Source organism: Pristis pectinata, chromosome 32, assembly GCF_009764475.1.
Source record: "Pristis pectinata isolate sPriPec2 chromosome 32, sPriPec2.1.pri, whole genome shotgun sequence".
NCBI classification, from domain to species: Eukaryota; Metazoa; Chordata; class Chondrichthyes; order Rhinopristiformes; family Pristidae; genus Pristis; species Pristis pectinata.
The window spans coordinates 20,914,524-20,942,250 of NC_067436.1; the positions used below are offsets into that span (position 1 = coordinate 20,914,524).

The following is a 27,727-nucleotide window of genomic DNA, read 5'->3' on the forward strand; positions in this document are numbered from 1 at the left end:
TTTAGCCCACCACACCTGGCAACCAGAACTGAATGCAATACTCCAAATGCGGCCTAAAGTTTTATAAAGCTGCAGCATAACTTCCTGACTCTTGAACTCAGTGCCTCAACTAATGAAGGCAAGCATGCCATATGTCTTCTTTGCCACCTTATCAACCTGTGTAGCCACCATCAGGGAGCTATGAACTTGGACCCCGAGATCCCTCTGCTCATCAACACTGTTAAGGGTCTTGCCATTAACAGTGTAATGTCTCTTTACGTTTGATCTCCCAAGGGGCAACACTTCACATTTGGCCAGGTTGAGCTCCATCTGCCCATATCTGCAACTGATCTGTATCCCGCTGTATCCTTTGCCAGTCTTCTACACTATCCAAGACACCACCAATCTTTGTATCATCTGCAAACTTACTAACCCACCCATCTACATTTTTATCCAGGTCATTTATATAATTCACAAACAGCAGAGGTCCCAGTACGGATCTTAATCTTCTGGGTGAGCCTCCCATTAGGGACCTTGTCAAACGCCTTACTAAGATCCATGTAGACAACATCCACAGCTCGACCTTCATCTATCACCCTAGTCAGCTTGTCAAAAAACTCAATCAAGTTAGTAAGGCACGACTTGCCCTGCGCAAAGCCATGCTGACTGTCCCAAATTAGGCTATGGTTTTCCAAATGCTTATAAATCCTATCTCTAAGAATCTTCTCCAGTAAATTCCCTACCACTGATGTGAAACTCTCTGGTCTATAGTTACCAGGATTATCCCTGTTTCCCTTCTTGAATAATGGAACAACATTAGCTACTCACTAGTTCTCTGGGACCTCGCCTGTGGCTAGAGAGGACACGAAGATATTGGTCAAGGCCCCAGCAATCTCATATTTTGCCTTTCTCAATAACTTGGGGTATATCCCATCAGGGCCTGGGGATTTAGCCACCTTAGTGCTCTTTAAGAGACCCAACACTACCTCCTCCTTTATCTCAAAATGCCCCAGGCTGTTAGCACGCTCCGCACTGATCTCCTTATCCTCCTCCTTGGTAAATACTGATGCAAAGTACTCATTAAGGACCTCACCCACCTCCTCCGCTTCCAAGCGCATGTTCCCTCCTTTATCCTCGAGTGGTCCTACCCTTTCCCTAGTTATCCTCTTCCTCTTGATGTATGTATAGAATGCCTTGGGATTCTATTTAATCCTACTTGCCAAAGACTTTTCATGGCCCCTTCTGGCTTTCCTAATTCCCTTCTTGAGTTCCTTTCTGGCTTCTTTATAATCCTCAAGTGCACTGTTTGATCGGAGCTTCCTGAGCTTTACATACTTTTCCTTCTTCTTCTTGACTAAATTCACCACGTCTCTCGACATCCAAGGTTCTCTTCCCCTGCCATCCCTGTCCTTCCTTCTGACTGGAACGTCCCTGTCCTGTACTCTGTGCAGTTGGTCTTTAAACAACCTCTACATGTCAGATGTGGACTTGCCCAAAAACAGCTGTTCCTAAATAATTCTCCCTAGTTCCTGCTTAATGCTCCTGTAATTTGCCCTGCTCCAATTTAATACTCTACCGCAAAGTCCATACTTATCCTTATCTATAGCTATCTTAAAAATCAAGGGGTTGTGGTCACTGTTCCCTAACATTTCTCCCACTGAAAGGTCAGTCACCAGGCCGGGCTTGTTACCCAACACCAGATCCAGTACGGCCCCTCCTCTCGTTGGACTATCGACATATTGATTTAAGAAACCCGTCTGGATGCACCTAACAAATCCTGCCCCGTCTAAACCTCTTGCACTAAGGAGGTCCCAGTTTACAGTATATTAGGGAAGTCCCCCACGACAACAACCCTTTTAGTTTTACCCCTTTCCCTAATCTACCTGCATATCTGTTCCTCAATGTCCCGGTGGCTATCGGGCGGGGGGGGGGAGGGGTGGGGGCAGTGCGGGTTCTCAAGTATAATCCCATCTGAATGATGCACTTTTCTTAGTTTTGAGTTTTACCCATATAGACAGTGGATGAGCACTCCAAATGATTTACCAACACCAAATGAGTTGCAGAGATTCAAGAAAGTTTCTCACCAACAACTTCTCAAGAGCAAATAGGGATGGTTTTAACAGTAGTCAATGCATATAAATGGCAACATTTAAGGACCTGACAGATATAAAATTCCTGTGATGTAAAATAGGGAAGTTGGTCGTAAGTACGGTCTGTTTTTGGTGGTACATTGCTGTATTGGAGATCCAAATTTGTTTGTATTTCATTTTTCGAAATGTGGATGTTGCCAGAAAGACCAGTATTTATTGCCTATCCTTAATTGCCCCTGAGAAGATAGTGGTGAGCCAGCTTCTTGAACCACTGCAGTTCTGGTGTTCTTCCTCCCACAGTACTATTGAGTGGGGACTTCCAGGATTTAGACCTCAAAATGAAAGAACAGCAATATGTTTCCAAGGATGATATGCAGCTTGGAGCAAACCTGCAGGTGGTGATGCTCCCATACTTCTGAAGCCTTTGATCTTCTGGTGGTGCAGGTCATGGATTTGGGAGATGTTATTACAGTAGCCAAGGTAGGAAACTTCAGGGCATTTTGTAGGTGGTACACACAGCAGCCACTGTGCACTTTTAGTGCAGGGAATGAATGTTTAGGGAGGTGGATGGATACCATTCAAGTTGGATCTTTGCCCTGAATCAGACCGAAAACCTGTATATAACTGAAAAGTTGTCAGACAGCATTAACAATGCCAATGCAGCAGGGAGCCTAGTGATGAGACTATTCTACAACTAAATGACAGTGATAGTCACTTTCATGTACAAGAAGATATTACCTTACGTTATGGGGCTTTTCAGGTTTAGTGAATTCTTGTTTGTTGTTTTCTGCTCTTTCCTTTCTAATGCTGCTTTTGGGACTCAGTTGGCTGTTGGGAGACAAAATATAGTCCAGCACATGGCACTTATAACACAAGTATATCAAAGTAAAGACAAAAATTCTGAAATACAAGTCAACAGCTCACGGAGCATCTGTGAACAGGGGAACAAAGTTAATGCTTCAGGTCAAAGACCCTGTACCAGAACTGGGAAAGAAAGAAAATAAGTACATTTTAAATTGCAGAGATGGAGGGAGCGATGGATAGGACAAGGTAAAATCTCCAAAAGGGTGTGGTCATGGTTGTCAAGGAGTAAGCTGTAAAAGTCATCTATTGATAAATTAATGAGGGAGTTAGATAGAGAGACAGAACATGAATAAAAGAATGAGGTTCAGTTAGAAAGAAAGAATATGACAAAAGGAATATAAAAGCTGCAATCTGCAGAACTGGAGGAAGTGCCCAGCAGCTCAGGCTGTGCTCTTGGAGAGGGGAAAACTAAGCAAATAACATAGGTGGATGAAGAGTGAGCAGAACTACCCTTTGTTCAGGTTCACTCTCTGCATAATTTCCCTCACTAACACATCAACAATTGTTCAGAAAACTAATGAGAGAAAACTGACAATATCAAAACAACCAGCAAGAGTTTCTATGGATATTTAAAAACCAGGGTAACTAAGTAAATGTGAGACCTCAAGAGAGTGAAATTGGGGAATTCATAAAGGGAACCAAGGAAATGGCAGCTACGTTAAATCAATACTTTGCATCAGTCATCACGATGGAGGGCATTCCAAATATCCCACATATAACAGATGGGCAAATTTCAAATGGCACAGCAGAACTTATAACGATCTCTATCACAAGGGACAAAGTATTGGAAATGTTAATACAACTAAAGACAGACAAGTTGCCAGGACTTGATGGTCTGTGTCTGAAGATAATAACATTGTAGAGTCATTGGTTGAAATTTTTCCAAAACTCAGTGGATTGGAAAACCACAAATGTATCTCTCTTGTTCAAGAAGGGAGAGGGAGATTAATGCGGGAAACTATAGTGTAGTTAGTTTGACATTGGTTGTTTGCAAGATGCTGGAGTCTACAATCAAGGAAGGAACAATTATTCATTTAGAAAAGGTTAATGCAATCAAAGTCAATATGATTTATGAAAGGTAAATCATGCTTGACAAATTAGTTAAAGTTCTTTGAGGATGTAACAAACAGATGAGATAGAAGGGAATCTGTAACTGTAGTGTATTTGGGTTTCCAGAAGGTATTCAATAAGCCTGGTGCAGAAGAACTCACAGCATTGGGGGAAATGTGTTAACATGAGTTGAAGACTAGTTATCACATAAAAGACAGAGAGTCAGAAGAAATGGTCTTCAAATTGGAAAGATGTAATTATTGGAGTGCTCTAGAGATGGGTCTTGTGATATCTGCTATCATTATCAGTGAGTTGGAGGAGAAGGCAGAGTGCAAGATATACACATTTGATGACACAAAATAGGTGCAAGGCAGGCTGTGATGAGGATATTTGGACTCTGCAACAGAAACACACACACACACACACACACACACACACAGGTTAGGTGAATGGGTGAAACTTAGCAAGTGCAGTTTAATACAGGAATATACGAGGTCATGCACTTCGTAGGAGGGATCAAAAGGCAGACTATTATCTCAATGGACAGAGACTGGGTTAGGGTACAGAAAGATCCAGGAGCTCTTGAGCATGAAACACAACAAGGTAGCATACAGCTGGAGCAAATAGTTATAAGGCAAATGGCATATTTGCCTTTATTGCAAAAGGAAGTTTAAAAATTGTAATATTCTCTATTACAATTGTACAGGGTGTTGGGAAGGCTCACCTGGAAAACTGTATGGTTTTGGTCTCCTTATTTAAGAAAGAATACACCAGCACTGGAGGCAATCCTGAGGAGATTAAGAAGCAACATACGAAGGGGGCAAGACCATGTAGACATTTCCACAAGTGAGAGAGTCTCAAACAAGGGGACATAGTTACAAGATGAGGAGTGTCATTTAAAACTGAGATGCAAAGGAATTTCTTATCGGAAAGGATCGTGAATCTCAGGAATTCTCTAACCCGGAGGGTTGCCTTGGGCTGGACCACCAGAGGTACTTATGCTCCTATTCATGCAGGAGCACTCCTACTCATGCTCCTATTATGTTGCGTCCTGTCAACATGAAACATTAACCCTGTTTCTCTTTCCACAGAGTTTACCTGACCTGTAGACTGTTTCCAACATTTTCTGTTTTTATTTTGTATTTCCAGCATTTGCATTTTTTTTAAATTTTCATAATTAAAATTTGCTGTGTTTGGATCAATAGACTGACTTTCACAACCTATCAAAAGGTTGATAGGTTGTGAAAGTCAGTCTATTGATCCAACCATGTATATTTTCTTCACAATTCTCCAAATATACAAGACTTCAACCAAAATTAAAATCAATTCTGATGTCTTAAATGCAATAAGCTCACAACAAAGGAATGCTGACCATTTTTTCATGCTGCAGCATCAGGCACTCACTAAGGTTGCCCCGATCTAAATGATATGGAAAGTAATACCCACTCACCTTGTGTCAGGAGAGGAAAATCCAACATCCACAACATTTTCCCCAGAGTAAGTTATTCAGCTACTGTTCGGTCATTCAATGGAACCATGACTGACTGATGACCTAACACCTTGTCCTTTAATATGTTTGGTAAGCAGAGATCTATCAAGGTCAGAGATAATGACTGACCCACTTTGAACTGCCTTTTGTGGAAGACACTGACTTCTACAATAACAACTTTCATTTATATAGCTGTTTTAATACAGCAAAAAGTCCCAATGCACTTCACAGGAGCATTGTCAAATCAAAACTGACACCGAATAACAAGATTTTAGGGCATGTGACCAAAAGTTTGATCAAATAGGTGGTCTCAGAGAGTTTTCCTTCAAGATGCAGAGAAGTCAAAAGGTTTAGGGAGGGAATTTTGGAACTTAGGGTCATTCCACATCCACTGTTGGTGAAGCATTAACAGCGTTTCTTACAGGAATATATATGACTTGTTAGTCATTGATTATTGCTTTTATATATTTTAAAGTAGCTTCTCAATCTATCATAGACAATTCACACCTCATTCCTTTATACTTTGTATTTAAGATCCAGGTTTCTGACTGAAATAAATCAATTTCAATTTTTCAGTAAGATGCTGCCATACTGTAGTTAGGTCTCTTTCTCCTTGCTTTCTCCATTGTCGTCTTCTTCATCTCCTTCTTCTTAGGCTATCCCTCAGGATTGTTGTTCCCTAAAGGAACCTTAATGATCACATCCTCAGTTAAACTTCCTCATTACACAATACGAAATCTAAAACAGTCTGTTCCCTCACTGGTTCCTCAATATACTGATCTAAAAAATTTTTGATACATCCTATGAATTCATCTTCAGTTACTGGTGCTACTTGATTTACCCAGTCTATCTATAGTTCCCAATGATTATTGCACAGCCCTTGCACCTTATTGTACGTGCACCTCTAATTTCCTGACTTAGCCTATGCCCTGTTTTATACATGGTTTGAGGGCATATACACAACTTCCACTGTACTATTTCTTTGCTCCACCTAAACTGATTCTACTACTTGATTTCCTAAACTAAGATCCTTCCCCTCTACTGTCTCCATCCCATTGTTTAACCTCTGGGCGAAACCACCTCCTATTTAGTCCTTCACTCAAGGTACTGACCCTGAATCAAAGATTCTCATTAGATGAAATTACCTTGATTCATGTGGCCACAATTCATGTTCACACTCATTGAGGTGACATGGCTTGTGAATACTGATGTTACTGGCTGTGCAGGGAGGTTTCACTTGTGCTGGCTGTGCATCCTTGACTGTGGCAATGGTTTGCTGCATCTCCCACTGTCTGGCAGCGTTACTGATAGCCAAACGCCGTTTCTCCTGTTAAAAGGAACAAACATTTAGGAATTCTGTTTGAGGCAAGATAATGGTTATGAATCAAAAGCAAAATCTGAAAGCGTTTGAATGAGATGAATACCCATCAGCATGGAGTTGGGGAGTGGTTGGTGGAAAGAGAAAATGGAGAGCAATAGTTGTCCTGCAGGCAGGTTGTAGGGAGATAGGAAAGAGGTTAGAAGCTTGCACAGTTTGCACATTGGTGAAGGACCAATACGTACATATATTCTGGGGCGAAGTGGAGGGATTTGCAAGTGTTGCTGGAAAAGATTAAGATGTTTTGGCAGGGAAAAGGAACCTGGGGATAGAACTAGAAGGGAGAAAAGCTGACCTCGAAATGGAAGAAAAGAATTCAGAGGAAGGGTGAAGTAGTATTTGGAAAAGCAAAGTGAAAGGAGAAGGCAATAGTGCAGTGCAATAACTGAGGTAACAATAAACAGAGTGCAGCAAGAAGGAGCAGAGACAAAAAGCATAAGGATGTACCAGCAAGTTGAGTCAGAGAAAGGAAAAATAGTACAGTAAAATTAAAAATACTTTATTAATTGTTGCAGTGAGGAATGACATTGACTCAGAAGCTCAAGACCTAGAATCAGTCTGGGTGGAGATGTAAAGCTGCTAGTCAAGGAAACTGGGATTGAGATGAAAATCAAAAACTATAGGCCAGTTAGCCTGAGTAAATGCTGGAATCCATTAAAATGCAGGTAACAAAGGAACATTTAGAAAAGCATAAAATAATCTAGAGTCATCATGTCTTTAAGAAAGGGAAATCTTGTTTGACAGATCTGTTAGAGCTCCTTGAAGATTTAACAAACATGGGTAACTAGTAGACAGTGTACTGAGAATTCCAGAAGGCATTCAATAAGGTGCCACATAAAAGGTTACTGCACAAGGGGTTGGGGGTAATATATTGGCATGGATAGGGAATTTGCTAATGGAAAGAAAACAGAGTTGGGATAAATGGATCATTCTCGCATTAGCAATTATGAAGTAATGGGGGTGCACATGAATCAGTTCTGGGGCCTCAACTATCTACAATCTGTATTAATGATGGATGAAGGGAATGAGTGTGTTGTCATCAAGTTTAATGATGATGCAAAGAGAGATAGGTCAACAAGTTTGAGAAAGACACAAAGATCATACAAAGGGATAAAACGCATTTAGTTGCAAAAAGTATATTTAGGTCTACAATAACAAGGTTAATTTTAGATATTAGCTTTTATTTCTTTTATAAATCATTGCTCAGCCCACACTTGACATATCGTGACCCATTCTGCTCGCCATGCTATAGGAAAAATGCGATTAAGCTAGAGAGGGTGCAGAAAAGATTCACAGGAATGTTGCCTGGACTGGAGGGCTTAAGTTATCAGGAGAGATAGGATAGGCTGGGGCAAGGTTTTCCCTGGAACAATGGAGGCTGAGGGGTGATCTAAAAGAGGTTTACAAAATTATGAGGGACATAGATAAGGTGAATGGTCACAATCTTTTTCCCCCAAGGGAGGGGAGTCTAAAACTGGAGGGCATATGTTTAAGGTGAGAGGAGAAAGATTTAAAGGAGATCTGAGGGGCAAGTTTTCCATAAAGAGGGTGGTGGATTTATGGAACGAGCTCCCAGAGGAGATGGTAGAGGCAGGTACAATTGCAATGTTTAAAAGACATTTGGACAGGCACATGGACAGGGAAGGCTTAGAGGGTATGGGCCAAATGCAGGATTAGCACAACTAGGCACCTTGGTTGGCATGGATAAGTTGGGCCAAAGGACCTGTTTCCATGTTGCCTAACTCTAGAAATCTCTGTGAGAACAATCCTAGCCTATCCAATCTTTTTATTTCAAAAATAAACTTTATTTGTAATAATTATACAAAAGAATAAACAGATCAAAACACTTTACATTCATGGTCAACACATTCAGTGGCATTAACTTTTTTTTAAAAACCATAGCACCATGGCCACTTATGTGACCTCAAACATTGAAAGGGTGATGCACCCTTTCAATGTTTGAGGGGCTTCCCCACCTGACTCAATGTGCGGTAGCAGAAGGAGCCTAGACTGTGGTCCTTCCCCACAGAGCCTTTGCGTTGGCTGCACCGAGCTTCAGTGCGTCCCTCAGCACGTACTCCTGCAGCCTGGAATGTGCCAGTCGGCAGCATTCCCATCACAGACATATTGCTGTGTTGGAAGACAACAAGTTTCAGGCAGACCAAGGAGCATCTTTCACCAAGCTGATGATCTTCCAGCAGCACTTGATGTCTGTCCAATCTTTCTTTAGAATTAAAGCCCTCCATTTCAGGCAACATCCTGGTGAATCTCTTTTGCATTCTTTCTAGTGCTGCCACGTCCTTTCTATAGTGTGGTGACCAGAACTGCACAATTTCTTGCACAGAACAGAGAACAGCAAAGTACGGGCCCTTTAGCCTACAATGTTGTGCCGACCTATATAAACCTACTCCACCATGATCAATCTAACCCTAACATAGCCCATAACCCTCCATTTTTCTTACATCCCTGTGCCTATCTGATACAATATCCCTTTTATATCAGCCTCTATCACCATCTCTGGCAGTGCATTCCAGGCACCCACCACTTTCTGTGTGAAAATCCTACTTCTGACATCTCCCCTAAACTTTACTCCACACACCTTATATGAATGTCCTCTGGTTATGGCCATTACCACTGGGAAAATGTGCTGGCTGTCCACTCTTTCTACACCTCTCATAATCTTATACAGCTCTATTAAGTCACCTCTCATCCTGTGTCACTCCAAAGAGGAAAGCCCAAGTTCACTCAACTTTTCCTCATAAGACATATTTTCTAATCCAGGCTGCTTCCTGGTAAATCTCCTCTGCACCCTCTCTGAGGCTTCCACATCCTTCCTATAATGAGGCGACCAGAACTGAACACAATACTTCTAGTGTGGTAGAACCAGTTTTATCGAGCTGCAACATTACCTCGCAGCTCTTTAACTCAATCCCCAACTACTGAAGGCCGGTACACCACATGCCTTCTTAACCACCCTATCAACTTGCACGGCAGCTTTGAGGGATCTATGGACTTGGACCCTAAGATCCCTCTGTTCCTCCACACTGCTAAGAATCCTGCCATAACCTTGCACTCTGCCTTCATTTGATCTTTCAAAGTGTATCACCTCACACTTTTCCAGATTGAACGCCATCTGCCACTTCTCTGCCCAACTTTGCATCCTGTCCATATCCTGTTGTAATCTATGACAACTACAACACCATCCACAACACCTCCAGCCTTTGTGTTATCTGCAAACTTACTAACCCACCTTTCCACTTCCTCATCCAAGTCAATTATAAAAATCACAAAGAGCAGGGGTCCCAGAACAGATCCCTGCCAAACACCACCAGTCACCATCCTCCAAGCAGAATACACTCCATCTACTACCACCCTCTGCCTTCTATAGTCAAGCCAATTCCGAATCCATGCAGCCAAGTTTCCATGGACCCCATGCCTCATGACTTTCTGGATGAGCCTACCATGGGGAACCTTGTCAACACCTTACTAAAGTCCATATACATCACATCCACTGCTCTACCTTCATCAATTTGTTTTGTCACCTACTCAAAAAACTCAATTAGGCCTGTGAGGCACGACCTGCCCCTCACAAAGTCATGCTGATTATCCCTAATAAGACTATGCTTCTCCAAATGCTTGTAAATCCTGTCCCTAAGAGTCCTCTCCAATAGCTTGCCCACCACTAACTCAAGACTCACTGGTTTATAATTCCCAGCATTATTCCTATCACCTTTCTTGAACAATGGAACAACACTTGCTGTTCTCCAATCCTTTGGTACCACTCCTGTGGCCAGGGAGGACACAAATATCATCGTCAATGCCACAACAATCTCTTCCTTCACTTCCTATAGTAACCTGGAGTATATCCTGTCCGGCCCCAGGGACATCTATCCTAACATTTTTCAGAAGCTCCAACACTACCTCTTTCTCCAGCACATTAGCCTGTTCTATGCTGACCTCACATTTGTCAAAATCCCTCTCCCTGGTGAACAATGAAACAAAGTATTCATTAAGGACCTCCCCTACCTCCTCCATCTCCAGGCACGTTTCCTGCCTTATCCCTGAGCAGTCCTACTCTCACTCTAGGCATCCTCCTGTTCTTCACGTACATGTAGAATGCCTTGGGGTTTTCCTTAATCCTACTCACCAAGGCCTTCTCATGTTCCCTTCTAGCTCTCCTAAGTCCAGTCTTAAGCTCCTTCTTGACTACCTTATAATTCTCAAGAGCCCCACCTGATTTTTGTTTCCTAACCCTTAGTACAGAATGCTTCCTTCTTCCTCTCGACTAAATGCTCCACCTCCCTTGTCAACCATGGTTCCTTCATCCTATCATCCTTTTCCTTTCTCAGTGGGACAAACCTATCCAGAACCCCATGCAAATGGTTCCTAAGCAGCCTCCACATTTCAGCTATTCACTCGAGAATATCTGATCCCAATTTACGCTTCCAAGTTGGTACCATCGTGCCTAAAATCATCGTAATTAGCTCTCCCCCAATTAAATACTTTCCCATATCGTCTGCTCCTATTATAGTCCTTGGCTAAGCCGAAGGTCAGGGAGTTGTGGTCACTATCTCTGAAGTGCATGCCCACCGAGAGGTCTGTCATCTGACCAGGTTCATTGCCTAGTACTAGGTCCAGTATGGCCTCTCCTCTAGTTAGCCTGTCCACATACTGTGTCAGGAATCCTTCCTGGACACACCTAACAAATTCTGCCCCATCCAGACCTTTTGCACTAAGGAGCTGCCTATCAATATTAGGGAGGTTGAAATCACCCATGACAACAAGCCTGTTATTTTTGCACCTTTCCAAAATCTGCCTCCTGATCTGTTCCTCAGTGTCCCAGTGGCTATTGTGGGGTCTATAGAATACTCCCAAGAGTGATTGCTCCCCTCTTGTTTCTGACTTCCACCCACACTGACAATGTCCTCCCTTTTTACAGCTGTGAAACTATCCCTGATTAGCAATGCCACTCCCCTCCACTTTTACCTCCCTCCCTATCCCTTTTGAAACATCTAAATCCCAGAACATCAAGCAGCTAATCCTGCCCTTGCGACAGCCAAGTCTCTGTAATGGCCACAACATCGTATTAATCCATGCTCTAAGTTCATCACTCTTATTCCTAATACTTCTTGCATTAAACACATTTCAACCCATCCAACTGACAGCATTTATGCCCTGTCCACTGCCTATCCTTCCTCTCAGTCTCTCTGCACATCGCATCTATCTTTACACCAACTGCTCCATCATCTGACCCAACACTCTGGTTCCCATCCACCTGCCAACCTAGTTTAAACCCTCCCCAACAGCTCTAGAAAACCTACCTGCAAGGACATTGGTCCCTCTCGACTTCAGGTGTAACCCATCCCTCTTGTACGGGTCATACGTTCCCCAGAAGAGATCCCAATGATCCACAAATCTGAAACCCTGCCCCCATTCTTCAGCCACACATTTGTCCATCATATCTTCCTATTCTTACCCTCAGTGGCACAGGCAGCAATCCAGAGATTACCACCTTGAGGTCCTGTTTTTTAGCTTCCTTCCTAACTCCCTATATTCACTTTTCAGGACCTCATCCCTTTTCCTATGTCACTGGTACCAATGTGTACCATGACTTCTGGCTGCTCACCCTCCCCCTGTAGAATGCTGTGGACTCGATCCGAGACGTCTCTGACCCTGACACCTGGGAGGCAACGTACCATCTGGAAGTCTCAAGTCTCGCCCACAGAATCTCCTGTTTTTTCCCCTAACCAATGAATCCCCTATCACTATTGCCTTCCTCTTCTCCCCAATACTCTTCTGAGCCACAGAGCCAGACTCAGTGCCAGAGACCTGGCCGCTGTGGCTTTCCCCTGGTAGGCTGTCTCCCCCAACAGTATCCAAAGCAGTATACTTGTTATTGAGGGGCAACTCTGCACTGGCTGCCTATTCCCTTTCCTGACAGTCACCCACCTAGGTGTGACTGCCTCCCTGTAATTCCTGTCTATCAACCCCTCAGCCTCCCTAATGATCTGGAGTTCATCCAGCTCTAGCTCCCTAACGCAGTCTGTGAGGAGCTGCAGCCCGATGCACTTCTCGCAGGTGTAGTCATCAGGGATACTGGAGGTCTCCCTGATTTCCCACATTGTGCAAGATGATAAAGTTGTAACATGATGTCCCAACTCTTGTACTCCTTCCTCAGGTTGGCTGTTCAGAAATGAACATAATTCTGCAGCTGAGGCCTAACTAGTATTCTATAAAGGTTCTGCTTTTCTTTGCTTTATTACACTATGCCTTATTATAACAGACAATTGAGTCAAACTTTCCTTTTTATGAAACAATCCAGTCAGACTTTAGTCCACCGAATCACTAAGCAAATCCAGATGCTGCCTAGTGCTTTTCCCATTTGATGCCATTGGTTATTCCAAGGACTACCTTGTTAGCCATCCACCCTTGAGGGAAGGTTGGAGTGATGGGATAATTTAGCCTGCTTTGAACACTGTATAATGTGGGGTAGAACTTGTCATTTGCAGCTGAACAAATGAAAGAGAATCTGTATTTTTTCAAGCTTCCCAACACCTCTGACAACTTTTCAGGGACTGTTGCAGTGCTGCCATTAGACAAAATTTGAAACTGCACTTCAATTTCAGAGACTTCAATCATATGATATTTAATGTCACATACTACTACTCCATTTTATCTCTAACCACTATAAGAATTCTACTTACACAGGTAAAGAAAGTTCACTTTATAAATGGTGTTGATATAGCACAAACTCAACCACACAGTATAACCCTTTTAGGAAACAAATATATGCAAATTGCTTTGAACAACTTTCCATTCACCCAGCAGAGTTGATGCTTGTTTCCCAAACTGGCCAGAAATCTGGAAGCATGCAGTTCATTTACTGTAAACCTTAGGGGCTTCTGTTGCATGTGATTAAAACAAAACACACATCAATGACTAACGTGGAATCATTGTTTGCTTGAACCAAAACCTAAAAACTGTGGAGCTGAAAACAAAACCATGGTCCTGGAAATACTAGGTCAGGCAGCATCTTCACACACAGTTAATGTTTTAGGTTGGAGACACAAGAGACTGCACACGCTGGAAATCTGGAGCAACACACAAAATGCTGGAGGAACTCAGCGGGTCAGGCAGCATCTGTGGAGGGAAGTGACCCACTGAGTTCCTCCGGCATTTTGTATGCTGCTTAATGTTTTAGGTTCATGAGCTTTATCAGAATCATGTCAGCCTGAATTGTTGAGTATTTCCAGTATTTTCTGTTTTATTTTTCACTTGCTTGCTGGTTTAATTAAATTGTTTGCAAGGTATTAATCACTGTCTACGTACCTACATAAGGAACGGAATTCAATGAGAATGCCGGCTTCATCCTCACTCAATCCACTGCTCTGACTCTATATCGCTCAATGCCAAAGCCAGCAGATCTATCCCAGACTATTGTTAATTATACTAATGAACTATCATTGAGACTTCACCTTCAAGATAGCCTGTTTGTGGATTTCACGTTTTTTGTCGTCTTCTTTCCTGGCCATGACTGACGCCATTCGCCTCTCTTCTTCCTATGAAGAAATCAAACTTTTGAATAGAAATGCATACAATTAGCTTTAAGATATCAGCCACTACTTACTACAAACTGTAGCATGTCTATGAGCTGCTCAATGCTTACAAACGCATACAATTCCATCATCAGTTTGATTAAACAAAGACGCAATTAGAAATAAAAACTTGACGTATAAAATAAAACTGTTAACTGTTTCTCTTTCCATTAATGCTGCCTAATCTATTGAGTGTTTCCAGCAATTGTTTTTATTTCAGATTTTCAGCATCTGCAGTTTTTAGTTTTCAATTATTCAATACTTTTCAATGAATGTGAAATTAATGACAATGAAGGTTAGAGAAACCGAGCACAGTCATCTTAAGCAAGATGCTGCTTGTACACACACCAACTAATACGCTGGTCAATTTCACAAGTTAGATGTAGATTTGAAGCTGCCTCCAACATGTGCAACACAATTTATGCTGCCATGCAGCTTCATCAGACCAGGTACAGATATCAAGTTCATACAAATTAGCTGTCCATTTGTGAAACACTTCTTGGTAAGGTATTACCAGTTATATATAGTTAGTTGCAGGTACCACCTTACCCAGCCAGCAACTGCTTGATGTTCATATTAATGAGAAAATTGCAGTGCAGCCTTTTCAGCTTCTTGTTAGTCAAGAAAAATGGCAAAGCTGAACTGTGTAGACTGCTGTGGGATGGAGTCAAAAGCACCCACATGAAGGTCAGAGCCACGGTTGAAGTGGTCTTGGAAGTTTTTCTTCCAGTGGAAAGGACTTACTAGAAAGGCTAAGCTTGTTCTCCTTGGAGCAGAGAAGGCTGAGGAGGGACCTGATACAGCTATACAAAATAATGAGAGGCAAAGACAGAGTAGATAGTAAGAAACTTTTCCACATGGCAGATGTGTCCAAGACCAGAGGACAGAGTGTTAAGGTAAGGAGTAAGAGGTTTCAAGGGGATCTGAGGAAGAATATTTTCACCCAGAGTGTAGTTGTAACCTGGAGCACACTATCTGGGAAGGTGGTGGAGGCAGGTACTCTCACAACAGTTAAGAAACATCTGGACAAGCACTTGAATCGCTCAGGCATTGTAGTCTACAGATCAAGTGGTAAATAGGATATGTATAGATACTTGATAGTCAACATGGACATAATGGGCTGAAGGGCCTGTTTGCATGCTGCATGACTCTGACTTTAATACTGCGGAACCTGACATCTCCTCCTATTACATTCTTTTACTCTTACACCTCTCTGTGATTTGTCTACATATCTGCTCCTCTATCTCCTACTGACTGTAAGGCAGCCTGTAGCAAACCCCCAGAAAGCAAGCACCCCTTTTTGCTCCTATTTCAACCCATCTACTCTCATTTGTAGAGACATAGGATATCCTCCCTTTCTACAGTAAAACTCCAATAATCTGCTATCCCACCATTCAGAAACTGGTCCACGCAGCCCCCTGAGATTCACTGGTCCTCGGTTCCTACGCTTCCCTGAAACTTACTGGATTCACTGAAGGATTTATCATAATACTGTATAACATCTAAAAAAGAAACTAATTAAAAGTGTGTTGGGGCATTATTTTTTTTCCTTTAGAAGCAAAGGACTACAGATGCTGGAATCTAGATGAAAACATGATGATGCTGGAGGAATTCAGCAGATGGTCAACGTTTCAGGCAGCATCTGTGGAAAAAAGTAGGTGGTCAATGTTTTGGGTCAGGACCCTTCTTCAGGACTGAAGATAGAAAAAGGGGAAGCCCAATATATGGGGGGGGGGGGGGGGGGAAGCAGAGCAGTGATAGGTGGACAAAAGAGAGGTGGGTAGGTAGATGCAGGTAAGAGATAGCGATAGGCAGGTGTAGGGGAGGAGGGGAGAGCAGATCCACTAGGGGATGGGTCAAAGGTAAGGAAAGTGAAAAAAAGGGAGTAGAAAAAAAAGAGTGAAAGGCTAGGAAAGGGAAGAAAAGAAGGAGCATGGTTGGGGGGGGGAGTGGGGAAGAGTGTGGGGAAGGGGGGGGGTGGGGATTATTTAAAGTGGGAGAATTCAATGTTCCAAGGTTCCAAGACGGAAAATGAGGTGCTGTTCCTCCAGTTTGTGCTTGGACCTCCTGGCAGTGGAGGGGGCCGAGGACTGACACATATGTGATAGTGTGAGAGGGGGATTTGAAGTGACTGGCAATGGGGAGATGCAGATTGGGGTTACGGACAGAGTGCAGGTGTTCTGTGAAATGAAATGGTCACCTAGTCTGCGTTTGGTCTCACCAATGTTGAGGAGGCCACACTTAGAGCACTGAATGCACTAGATGATATTAGGGGAGGTGCAGGTGAATCTCTGTCTCACCTGAAAGGACTGTTTGGGTCCCTGGATGGAGGTGGTGTAGGGGCAGGTGTCACACCTATTGAGGGGGCAGTGGATAGTTCCCAGGGTGGGAGCGGGATGAGTGAGGGGGAGGAGTGAACTAGGAAGTCATGGAGAGCGCAGTCCCTGCGAAAGGCAGAAAGGGGTGGGGAGGGGAAGGTATGCTTGGTGGTGGGGTCCCATTCGAGATGGCAGAAGTGGTGGAGGATGATGTGTTGGATACTTAGGCTGGTGGGATGAAATGTGAGGACAAGGGGGACCATATCCCTGTTGGGTCTGGGAGGGGTGGGGGTGAGAGCAGAGCAGAGCTGTGGGAAGTGGCAGAGATATGGGTGAAAGCTCTCTCAACCACAGTCGGGGTGAAGCCCTAGTTAGAAAAGAAGTTGGGCACCTCAGATGTCCGGGAGTGGTTCAGGATATCCTTTTGGGGTGGTGGGGGGGGGAGGGGGGGTGCAGGGTAAGAGAGATAACATCCAATAGTGAGGAAAATCTGCCAATCTGGCAGCATTAATGTCCTGAGTGTTCCAGATTAATTGGATTTTTACTGTACTGCAGTAATGGATTCCTTAATATTGCAATGCCATCTCTTTTTTTTAAAACATCCCACCATCTAGACTGTACATCTAGTCTATGTCCCATTCCCTGCCAAATTAGTTTTAGACTTTTTCCCAACAGCACTGGCAAACATCCCTACAAGGATGTTGGCTCTGTCTGGTTCAGGTGCAACCTGTTCAGCTTATACAGGTAGCACCTTCCCTAGGAATGGTCCCAGTGATCTAGAAATCTAAAACCTACCCTCAAACACCATCCCATTGCCTGATCTATCCTCCTATTCCTGTATTCACTAGTATGTGGCACCAGAAGTAATCCAGAGATCACAACATTAGATGCCCTATTCTTTGTATATCCTGATGTAATTAAGCTTAAAATGCACCACAGTCTTGGAGTTGGTCATGCTTTTCTGTATTCCTATCTATGCTATAGTTGGTTTTCAATTTCCATTTCAATCAGATTTCTTATCCCTAATTCAACCGGTAAATCCCAAAGTCTCAAAAATATTAATCAGTTTAACTAGTGGGTCATCATAACTGAACATTCAATTCTTGAAGCACTGTTGCGAAGTACAAGTAGACAAATGGAAACTGATTGTTAATGGCACACAGCCCAACTAGTGCAGTGAGGGACTCACTGTGATTTTCTTCATGTCCAACTGTCGGAGCTGCACCATGTGTTGGAGAATTGTATGCTTGTACCATGACTCCTGAGCTATGGGATTGCCATCCAGGGTGACCTCAGAAAGCGATAAAGAGTCTGCCAGACAAGCAATGTTCTCAAATCTGGATTTAATACAAACAATCAATTAGAGAGGCTATTTCAGGAAAGGTATTAATCAAGCGAATGGAAGGACTACTGAATTAATTAAAATAAGAAATGCATTAATGGGTACAACCAGCTCTGAAGGTCATAAACAATTACTACCTGAAATATAATTACCAAGCAACGGAGGTAGAATTTCTCTGCCATTACTAACTACTGGCATAAACATGAACGCCATCCCAGTGTTTTATGGTAATTCTCTCTGCTACACAGCATTAATTTAGCCTGATTTCTGGTCTATTGTGGCAGTTTGCAAAACAGGATAAAATGAAGATTTTATTTAAATCGCTTCTCACAATCAATATATTCACTTCCAAATTAGAATCAGTGTCCTGAAGAGGAATCAAATATCAATCGAACATCCACTGAAGCAACGGTGCAAAGTGCTGCTACCTCACAGCTCAGCGACTCAAGGTTCAATCCCGACCTCCAGCACTGCCTGCCTGAAGTTTGCACCTTCTCCTGTGCAGGTTTGCCCTTGGTGCCTCAGCATCATCTTACATCCCAAAGTATTACATAAAAGGTAAGATTAGCTAAAGGTATATGTAATGTGGGTGCTTTAAAAACTGACACAGGAGAAATTATATTGGGAAAATAAGGAAATGGCAGCAAAATTTAACAAATCTTTTGCCCATCTTCACCAAAGACATAGAAATCCTTCTGAAAACAATGGAGCTTCAGAGTGAATAGAAGAGAGGGGTTTGGGCAGAGTCAACATAGATTTATGAAAGGGAAATCATATTTGATAAATTTATTAACTTTTTTTGGGCCTGTAATGAGCAGAACAGATAAGGCAAACCAGTCGATGTGGTATGACTTGATTTCAAGAAAGCATTTGAAAAGGTGCCATACAAGATATTATTAAGCAAAATTAAAGCCTGTGGTGTTGGGATCAATACTGGTATAAATGACCACTGAACAGGAATAAATGGGTTATTTTTGGGTTGGGAAGCTGTTGCTCACGTGGTGCCGAAGGGATAGGTGCTGGGGCACCAATGCTTCAGATGGGGGAATCATGCGTAATCTATCTAAGCTTGCTGATTATACAAAGTTTGGTGGCGGATTGGAGAGCAAAGAAGATGCAAAGAGGGTTCACGGAGACTATATTGCTTTTTAAAACAGAGAGCAGGATGTCTCTCTCTATAAACTGCCCAAGCTTCTTTGGTAGACTAAGTGGAACCTTGAACAAGATTCCCCAAATGAGTTGAATTTTCTCACGAAAAAGCAAAATAGGCAACCTCTCCCTACGTGTACAGTTTAAGGAATAATTTCTAAGTACAATTTCACTCTTCTTGTAAAAATTAACAATTCTGTTAGGGTTACAGGTACATAGTTCCCTGAAAGTGGAGACATAGGTAGACATGTTGGTGAAAAAGACATCTGACACACTTGCATTCCTCAGTCAGGGCACTGAGCACAAGTCACTGATGAGACCACAGTTGGAGTACTGTGCGCAGTTCTGCTCACCCAGTTACAGGGAGGATGTCATTAAGCTGGAAAGGGTGCAGAAAAGATTCACGAGGATGTTACCGGGAATGGAGGGCTTGAGTTATGAGGAGAGGCTGGATGGGCTGGGACATTTCCCCTGGAGTACAAAAAGCTGTGGGGTGACCTTACAGAGGTACATAAATTCATGAGGGGCCGGAGGGGAAATTTTTTTCACACAGAGGGTGGTGGGTATATGAAACTAGCTGCTAGAGGAAGCTGTAGAGGTGGGTACAATTACAATGTTTACAAAACATTTAGACAGGTACATGGATAGAGAAATACAAAGGGATATGGACCAAATGCAGGCAAATGGGACAAACTCATATAGACATCTTGGTCGGTGTAGATGAGTTGGGGCTGAAGGGCCTACTTCTATGTTGTATAACTCTATGCCCATATTTAAAGTAATTCATTTCTTAGGAACATCAAGTATTTTAAAAGAACAGGTGGCAAAGTAAAACACTAGTTAAGAGTCGTGGAAGTATATGAACTCAAGATATCCGTGAAACAACAAGGATTATTTAGACCACAGCACAGATGGCTTTAACCCACTGGAAATATTTTTTGTTCCGTGCAATGGATTAGTATAGATGGCACTTGAGGGTTGGCATGGTCAACCAATGGTTCCTGTGCTGGAGACATGAGGTATAGCATTAAGGAAGGCAAACAAAGGAATAACTAGTAAATGACACGTACTGAGAAAAGCAGAATAGAGAAACCTTGTAGTGCACATCCACAGATCCTTATAGGTCAAAGGAAAGCTGGTTAAGGTGGTTAAAGAGGTACATGGGACTCTTGTCTTCATCACCTGATGTAGAATACAAGAGCAGGGAGATAATAGGACTGTACAAGCTACTTAAGTCGTAGTTAGACAAGTGTGTACAACTGCAGTCAACACATAACAAGAGTGTGATAATACTTGAGGGGGTGCAAAGGAGCCTTACAAGGATGCTGCCGATGTTGAAGAATTATAATTATGAAGAAAAACTGATGAAGGAAGGGATGGAACTGAGAGGAGATTTAGATTAGGCATAAGAGGCCAAGAACAGAGTAAACTATAATGAACGATTTCCCCTAGCAATAAGGTCTTCAGGGACCACAGATTTAAGGGATAAGATTTATGCATATTTGGAAAGACAGGGAGTGATTAGGGATAGCCAGCATTGTGTGAGGGAAATCCTGTCTCACTGATTTGATTTGAGTTATTTTTGAAGAGGTAACAAAGGAGATTGACAAAAGTAAAGCAGCTTACCAACATTCTTCCCCTATAACATAGTCATGAACACATACTTTTCCCTCACTTTTGCCCTTTAATCTATAGCTTTTTCAATACTCAAGCTTGGGTCATCAAATTGCAATTTCTTGATGTACTCCAATTTGTCCCCTCAATATCACTGACATTGTAAACTTTGTGCTGAGCCTTCCCTGAAGTTTCTCCACAACAAAAGTAAAAGATTCCTTTATGGTGTTGATCACAGAACAGAAAGATGACTGTCCATGAAAGTAACTTATAAAACATAAGATGGCAATAACTGGGAACCATCCAGGAGTCTCTTAAATAGATAAAATAATTTCTGGTTCATGTGGCTGCAGGGATCCTAAACAATAAACAACAAGACTTCGAATACTATATTATTAGGTGTTAATATCAATGTACACATTTAAAATTTATTCTGTTTGATGGAAACATTTAGCAAAAATAATTTTGTTTCCAACAGAGATACTTATGCTAATTTGGTAATTTATAATGAATTCATATTCGCCCTCAAACAACAGTAATTTGGAATAAATTCTGTAGAATAATATACTCAACAATGAATAAATTTCACTTGACATCCATATTAGTCAATAAACATATTATAATAAATTTTTTAAAAATTGTGCAAAAGCTGTAAGCACTTTTCACTATTGAGAGTAAATAATGCTTAAAATTAGGTAACATAGAATTATGTGACAAAACACACAGCATTTGCCTGATACTTTTCAGTCTGTTGCTGCACAATTCCTGGTACATGGATGCCCTTCACTGAGCCACTATTAAATGGCTGCTGCAATTAAGCTCAGGCTTAAAATCGCTGCTTAGTACATGAGTCAGTAATGCTCTGAAATAAAATCAAGCTGACAAAATAAAATCATTAACTTTATTCAATATTGTCTCAGGTTAATATAAAAACTATTTCTTAATTACAGAAATTCAGCAAAGAAGGTAAATAGAGAAAAGGTCTGTGAAATTATTCTGCAGTTGATAATAAGCAAAGATTCTGGCCTTTAATAAAGTGAGCACCTAGGCCTTTGGGGAACTGCCTGTTTTTCTTAATAATAAAAGAATGCAGCTCTTACCTGGATATGTTGTTAAAGCTGAGGAAAAATCTTTGGAGACAAGGTAATGTGTCTGCATCTCTCTGTAAAGAAAAGATATGCAAGGAGTCATCAGCAATATTGTGCATAACATCCCAGCAGCCTTTGGAAGGATTCTTGCAGTTCCATTTCCTGCAGCCTCATCAAAGGCTTTTGCTCACAGCAAGCTGAGCCTCCTGGTTGTGATCAAACATTGCAGGAGGCTGCCACAGCGTAGATGACCACACAGACTGATGAATCTGCCAGTTAAGAGGCAGAGATGCAACTGCTTTCTTGTTGCATACACACAGCAGGATCACCCTGCTGCCTCAGCAATTCTATTGCAGAAGCCTGCGCAATCACTATACAGCATCACTGATTGGCTTTTAAAACTGCCACTCTCAAGCTGCTTCATTGTTAAGCTCATCATTAGAATTTGGCTGTCCCCAAAAAAGCTACAGAAACAAATTCTTTTAGAGCATTTTTATTAATCAGTGGAACTACTCAGTCTCTTTTCTTTCATTTAAGTGAAAACCAAATACTCTGGATCTGCCACCATTTGGCTAAATAACATTGATTAACAATAAACATAGAAAGTAAGAACTACTGTACACAAAACCACACAAAAATAAACTCTGTGAAGACAAGAACAAAATGGAGATTTCTGTTAAATATTAGAGTGCAGCCTGAGTGCTTTGGATAGACTTTGTGCTCTCTTGACACTGCCAAGAGAGTGCACATCAATACTCAGTAAAGTTGCAGCACTAGAAGCAACAGCTGAGCATTTAAAGGCACAGTATCACTCCAAATATGGATATGAACCCAGGAACACTACCTCATTATTCCTTTTTTTGCACTACTTATTTACTTCTGTTATTTATAGTAATTTTGTCTTTGCACTGTCGCTGTTGCTGCAAAACAACAAATTTCACATCACGTAAGTCAGTGATAATAAATCTGATTCTGGTAGGTAAGAGCTATTTGGCTCAACAAGTCTGTGTCAACACTTCCACTCCAAAAAATTATAGGAGGCAGGTCCAGTCATGACCAGCGCAAGACTGGAAATCACAAACAAACAGCAAGTGATAAGAACAGAAAATGCTGGAAGTTCTCAGCAGCATCGGTGAAATAGTTAATGTTTCAGGTTGCTAAATGCTCATCGTTGATAGGAAAAGGTAGAAATCAAACGTTTTAAGTTGCAGGTAAGTGGGAGGGATAAAGAAGGATCAAAGACAGAGACCAAGAATAACACAAATGGTGTTGGTGCCAGCTGAGAGAGGGTGGTGAAAACTTGATCCAATCAGAGGATGAGATGCCATTTCATAGGCTTTGCAGAATACTGTGTTCAATCTGCAAGGGTAACCTCAAGTTTAAAGTTGCTTTAATTCTTCTTCCTACTTCCATTCTGATTTCTGTGACACTATTCCAACAAAGTCTTGAAGAACATCAATATATGTGGGTTTGTTCCCAGAGCAAACAGTCCAAACCATCTGGCAGAATGCCTCATTGCCAGATCTGACCTTGCTTGGCTTGCAGTGAGAGGTGCGCTCCCAGTCAGAGCTTTCCTCTACAGATGATACATCACCCCCAATGTATGCTGCCCTCAGGACAGCAGCAATGGGGAAGAGATGGTCACTCATCTCTTTGTAGACTGTGGATTTGTTAAGAGGGTGTGGAGACGGATGCAAGTGTCCATGGCCCAGTTCATCCCCAGCAGCTGCGTGACAGAGGACTCTCTGATCTACGGGCTGTTCCCAGACACACACTGAGACAGACATCAAGTGCTGCTGGAAGGCATCAGCTTGGTGAGAGACGCCCTTTGGTCTGCCTGAAGCTTGTCGGTCTTCCAGCACAGCGAGATGTCTGTAAGAGAATGCTGCTGGCTGGCACATTCCAGGCTGCAGGAGTACATGCTGAGGGACACACTGAAGCTTGGTGCAGCCAATGCTAAGGCTCCGTGGGGAAGGACCACAGTCTAGGCTCCTTCCGCTACCGCACGTGGAGGGGCAGAGGTGGGTGGGGAAGCCCCCCAAACAATGAAAGGGGTATCATCTCAGGGGGCCACGTGAGTGGCAATGGTGCTATGTTTGCTAGTGTGTTTTTCTTCTCTTTAAAGTTTTACATTACTGAATGTAACAACCATGAACATTAAGGTTTTCTGTTTTTTTGCACTGATTCTTCCTTTGTATATATTTTTTATTATGAACAAAGTTTATTTTTGAAATAAAAAAATATTACACTTGAACAACAGCATTTCATCTTCCAACCAGACATGTTACAGTCTTCAGGACTCAATACTGAATTCAACAATTTCGGACTGGAGGCCCGTGACCAGTGGTGTTCCCCAGGGGTTGGTGCTGGGCCCATTGCAATTTGTCATCCATATCAATGATTTAGATGAGAACGTACAAGGGACAGTTAGTAAGTTTGCAGATGACACTACAGTAAGGTGGTGTCGTTGACAGTGAAGATGGTTATCAGGATTTACAGAGTGATCGTGATCAGCTGGGTAGGTGGGTTGAGGAGTTGCAAATGGATTTAATTCAGATTAGTGTGAGGTGTTGCATTCTGAAAAGACAAATCAGGGTAACATATTCACAGTCAATGGTAGGGCCCTGGGGACTGTTGTAGAACAGAGGAAACTAGGAGTACAAATACGTGGTTCCCTGAAAATGGCATTGCAGGTAGACAGGGTGGTGAAGAAGGCTTTTGGCACGCTGGCCTTCATCAGTCAGGGCATTGAGTATAGAAGTTGGGATGTAATGTTGCAGTTGTACAAGACGTTGGTGGGGCCACATTTGGAATATTGTGTTCAGTTCTGGTCACCCTGCTGTAGGAAAGATACCATTAATCTGGAAAGAGTGCAGCAGCGACTGATGAGGAATTTGCCGGGACTCGAGAGACTGAGTTATGGAGGGAGGTTTAGCAGGTTGGGTTTTTTTCATTGTAGTGTAGGAGAATGAGGGGTGAACTTACAGAGCTGTATAAAATCATGAGAGGCGTAGATAGGGTCAGTGTACAGAGTCTTTCTCCCCCAGAGTTGGGGAATCAAGAACAGATGTTTAGGGTGAGAAGGGAAAAATTTAAAAGGAACCTGAGGGGCAACTTTTTCACCCCGAGTGTGATCAGTACATGGAATGAGCTGCCAGAGGAAATGGCTGGGGCGGGTACATTAATGACATTTAAGACACTTGGACAGGTACATGGATAGGAAAGGTTTACAGGGATATGGGCCAAACACTGGCAAATGGGACTAGCTTAGAGGGGCATCTTGGTCAGCATGGACCGATTGGACCAAAGGGCCTTATTCCATGCTGTATGACTCTAAATTCATTTTTTTTGTTAGGAACCAGCATCACTAATAAGGCCAGCATTAATCATTCACCCCTAACTACCCTTTTAAAACAGTGGTGGTGAGCCACCTTCTTAAAGCACTGCAGTCCTTCCAGTGAAGGAACTCTCATAGTGCTGTTGCGTCAAGAGTTCAAGGATTAAGAACCAGTGAGAATGAAGGAATGGCAATACACCTTCAAGTCAGTGCGATGTGTGACTTAATCAGAAACCCGCATCGGGTGGTAATTCCATGCACCTACTGCCCTTGTTCTTTTTGGTAGAGGTGATCAGTTAGGAAGATGTGTTGGAGGAGCCTGGGTGATTAATTGCTGTAGATAGTACACATTGTGCGCCAGTGATGGAGGGAATGAATGCTTAGGGTGATGGATGGGGATGGGGGTGGGGGGGCAATCAACTGGGCTGCTTTGTCCTGGATGAAGCTAAGCTTCTTGAGAGCTGTTGGTGCTGCATTCATCCACGCATATATTCCAAGACTTTGGAATGTTTGGAGGTGAGTCACTCACTCCAGGGTTCTCAGCTTCTGTCCTGATCGCGTTGCCATGGTATTTATGTGGCTGTTCTTGTTGAGTTTCAGGTCAATGGTGACCACTGAGATAGTAATGGTGAAAGAGTTGGTAACGACTTTGAATGCTTAACCTCTCCTTTGTTGAATATATCATTGCCTGGTACTTTTGTGGCATGAATATTACTTGCCACTTACCAACCCTGAACATTGTCTTGGTCTTGCTGCATGCTGGCATGGGCTGCTTCTGACATGATAATGCAAAGATAACATTACAATTACATTACAGACTCAGCAGCAGGAGGAAAGCTTGGTTTACAAAGGGATAAGCAGGGTATGCAGGATCAGAAAAGTTATTTTAATGGAAATACATAAAAATACATTAACTAAGAAAAAATTGGGAAAACAAAGCCTTTCACAACAAGAGTTGGTAAACATTATGAACAATTAATTTGTGAATCAGTGCTTTGAGTAACCCATGTGTAAAGCTTACCACAGTTTCGATGCGGTTGCGTCTGAGATTGAGTTCTGTCAGTGAATCAAGGCCGTTCATATTTTCAGCATGAACAATGAGGTTTCCTGCAAGATTTAGCACTCGAAGTTCGGTCAGATGATTAATGTTTTCCATCCTAGAAATCTATAGGAAAAATAGTTTGAATACTAACTTAGATTTCCTCATCTGGAAAATAAAAGTGAGCAAATTAACAATCAAAAATGTCAGCATGAGGAAAACATCTTGATTTTCTAAAACAAAAAGGGGTTGCCCTTCCCCAAAACCAAAGTATAGCTCAGAACCTAATCAAAAGGTTATGCAAATAATTTGACCTTACAGAAACAGTCTGCACTCCAGATGGGCTGTCCAGAGTATTTTATTCAAACACATCGTTTCCTATGTGTTTATTATTCTGGGTTTATTCTCACCAGCTGGCAGCCTCTGACTCTCAGCAACAGGACTTTCCAATAATTATTACCAGGTGTTAAAAATATTCACTGATGGCAAAACTAGAAGTCCCAAATGAGGAAAGGCATAAGCAATATCAATTCTAGGCCTATTTTACTACTTAAAGACTTACATACATATATCTTTTATAATGTCTCTGAAGGGCTGAAGAACATTCTCAAGGGAGAGAGTGAGCAGCCAGAAGTCATTGTGCATATTGGCATAAATGATATAGGTAGAAAAAGGGATGAGATCCTGTGGAGTGAATACAGGGAGTTAGGCAAAAGGTTGAAAAGCGAGACCATGAAGGTAGTAATCTCTGGATTACTCCCAGTGCCATGTGCTAGTGAGAGCAGAAGTAGAAGGATACACCAAATTAAAGCGTAGCTGAAGAGTTGTGTAGAGGGCAGGGGTTCAGATTTTTATATACCATTGTGATCTTTTCAGGGCAGAGGTGACCCGTACAAGAGGGACGGGTTGTACTTGAACTGGAGGGGGACCAACATCCTGATGGACAGATTTGCTAGTGCTACTAGGGAGGGTTTGAACTGGATTGGCAGAGGGGTGGGATCCAAAGTAGTAGTGAGGCAGATGAGAGGCTGGAGCCAGAAGGCAGCCAGGATCAAGTGAATCCCTGGAGGTGTACAGGGGATGCAGGAGTATACCAAAGGAAAACAGGAAGGCAAAAAGGGCCATGAGATATCTTTAGCAGAGAAGATTTACAGATTTTATAACTACTTCACTTTCATTAGAAAAATGTCATAACAATTTTCATTATACCAGTCATTCTCCTTTCTCAGAGATTACATTCAAAGGTAATGTAATCTCTGAGAAAGGAGAATAACTGGTATTATGAAAAATATAAATGCAAATAAAGTGTTTAGGTGATATATACTGCAACTGTAGAACATTTCAATAATCTGCTATCCAATTATTTTGAAATACCAATAGTTTGGCATCTGGCAC

At 42.2% G+C, this 27,727-nt stretch overlaps 1 protein-coding gene across 3 annotated transcripts in view; it reads right to left on the reverse strand.

Annotated features, from left to right (window-relative positions):
• Positions 1–27,727, reverse strand: part of LOC127585322 (leucine-rich repeat-containing protein 49) — a 90,166-nt gene that overhangs the window by 23,318 nt on the left and 39,121 nt on the right. For all 3 annotated transcript variants that reach the window (XM_052042695.1, XM_052042694.1, XM_052042696.1), the window contains 6 exons: positions 26,315–26,458; positions 21,969–22,030; positions 17,953–18,100; positions 14,326–14,409; positions 6,618–6,799; positions 2,808–2,897 (listed from right to left, as the gene is read on the reverse strand). In XM_052042695.1, the coding sequence (XP_051898655.1) occupies positions 2,808–2,897; positions 6,618–6,799; positions 14,326–14,409; positions 17,953–18,100; positions 21,969–22,030; positions 26,315–26,458 (710 nt within the window). The remainder of the gene's footprint in view (positions 1–2,807; positions 2,898–6,617; positions 6,800–14,325; positions 14,410–17,952; positions 18,101–21,968; positions 22,031–26,314; positions 26,459–27,727) is intronic.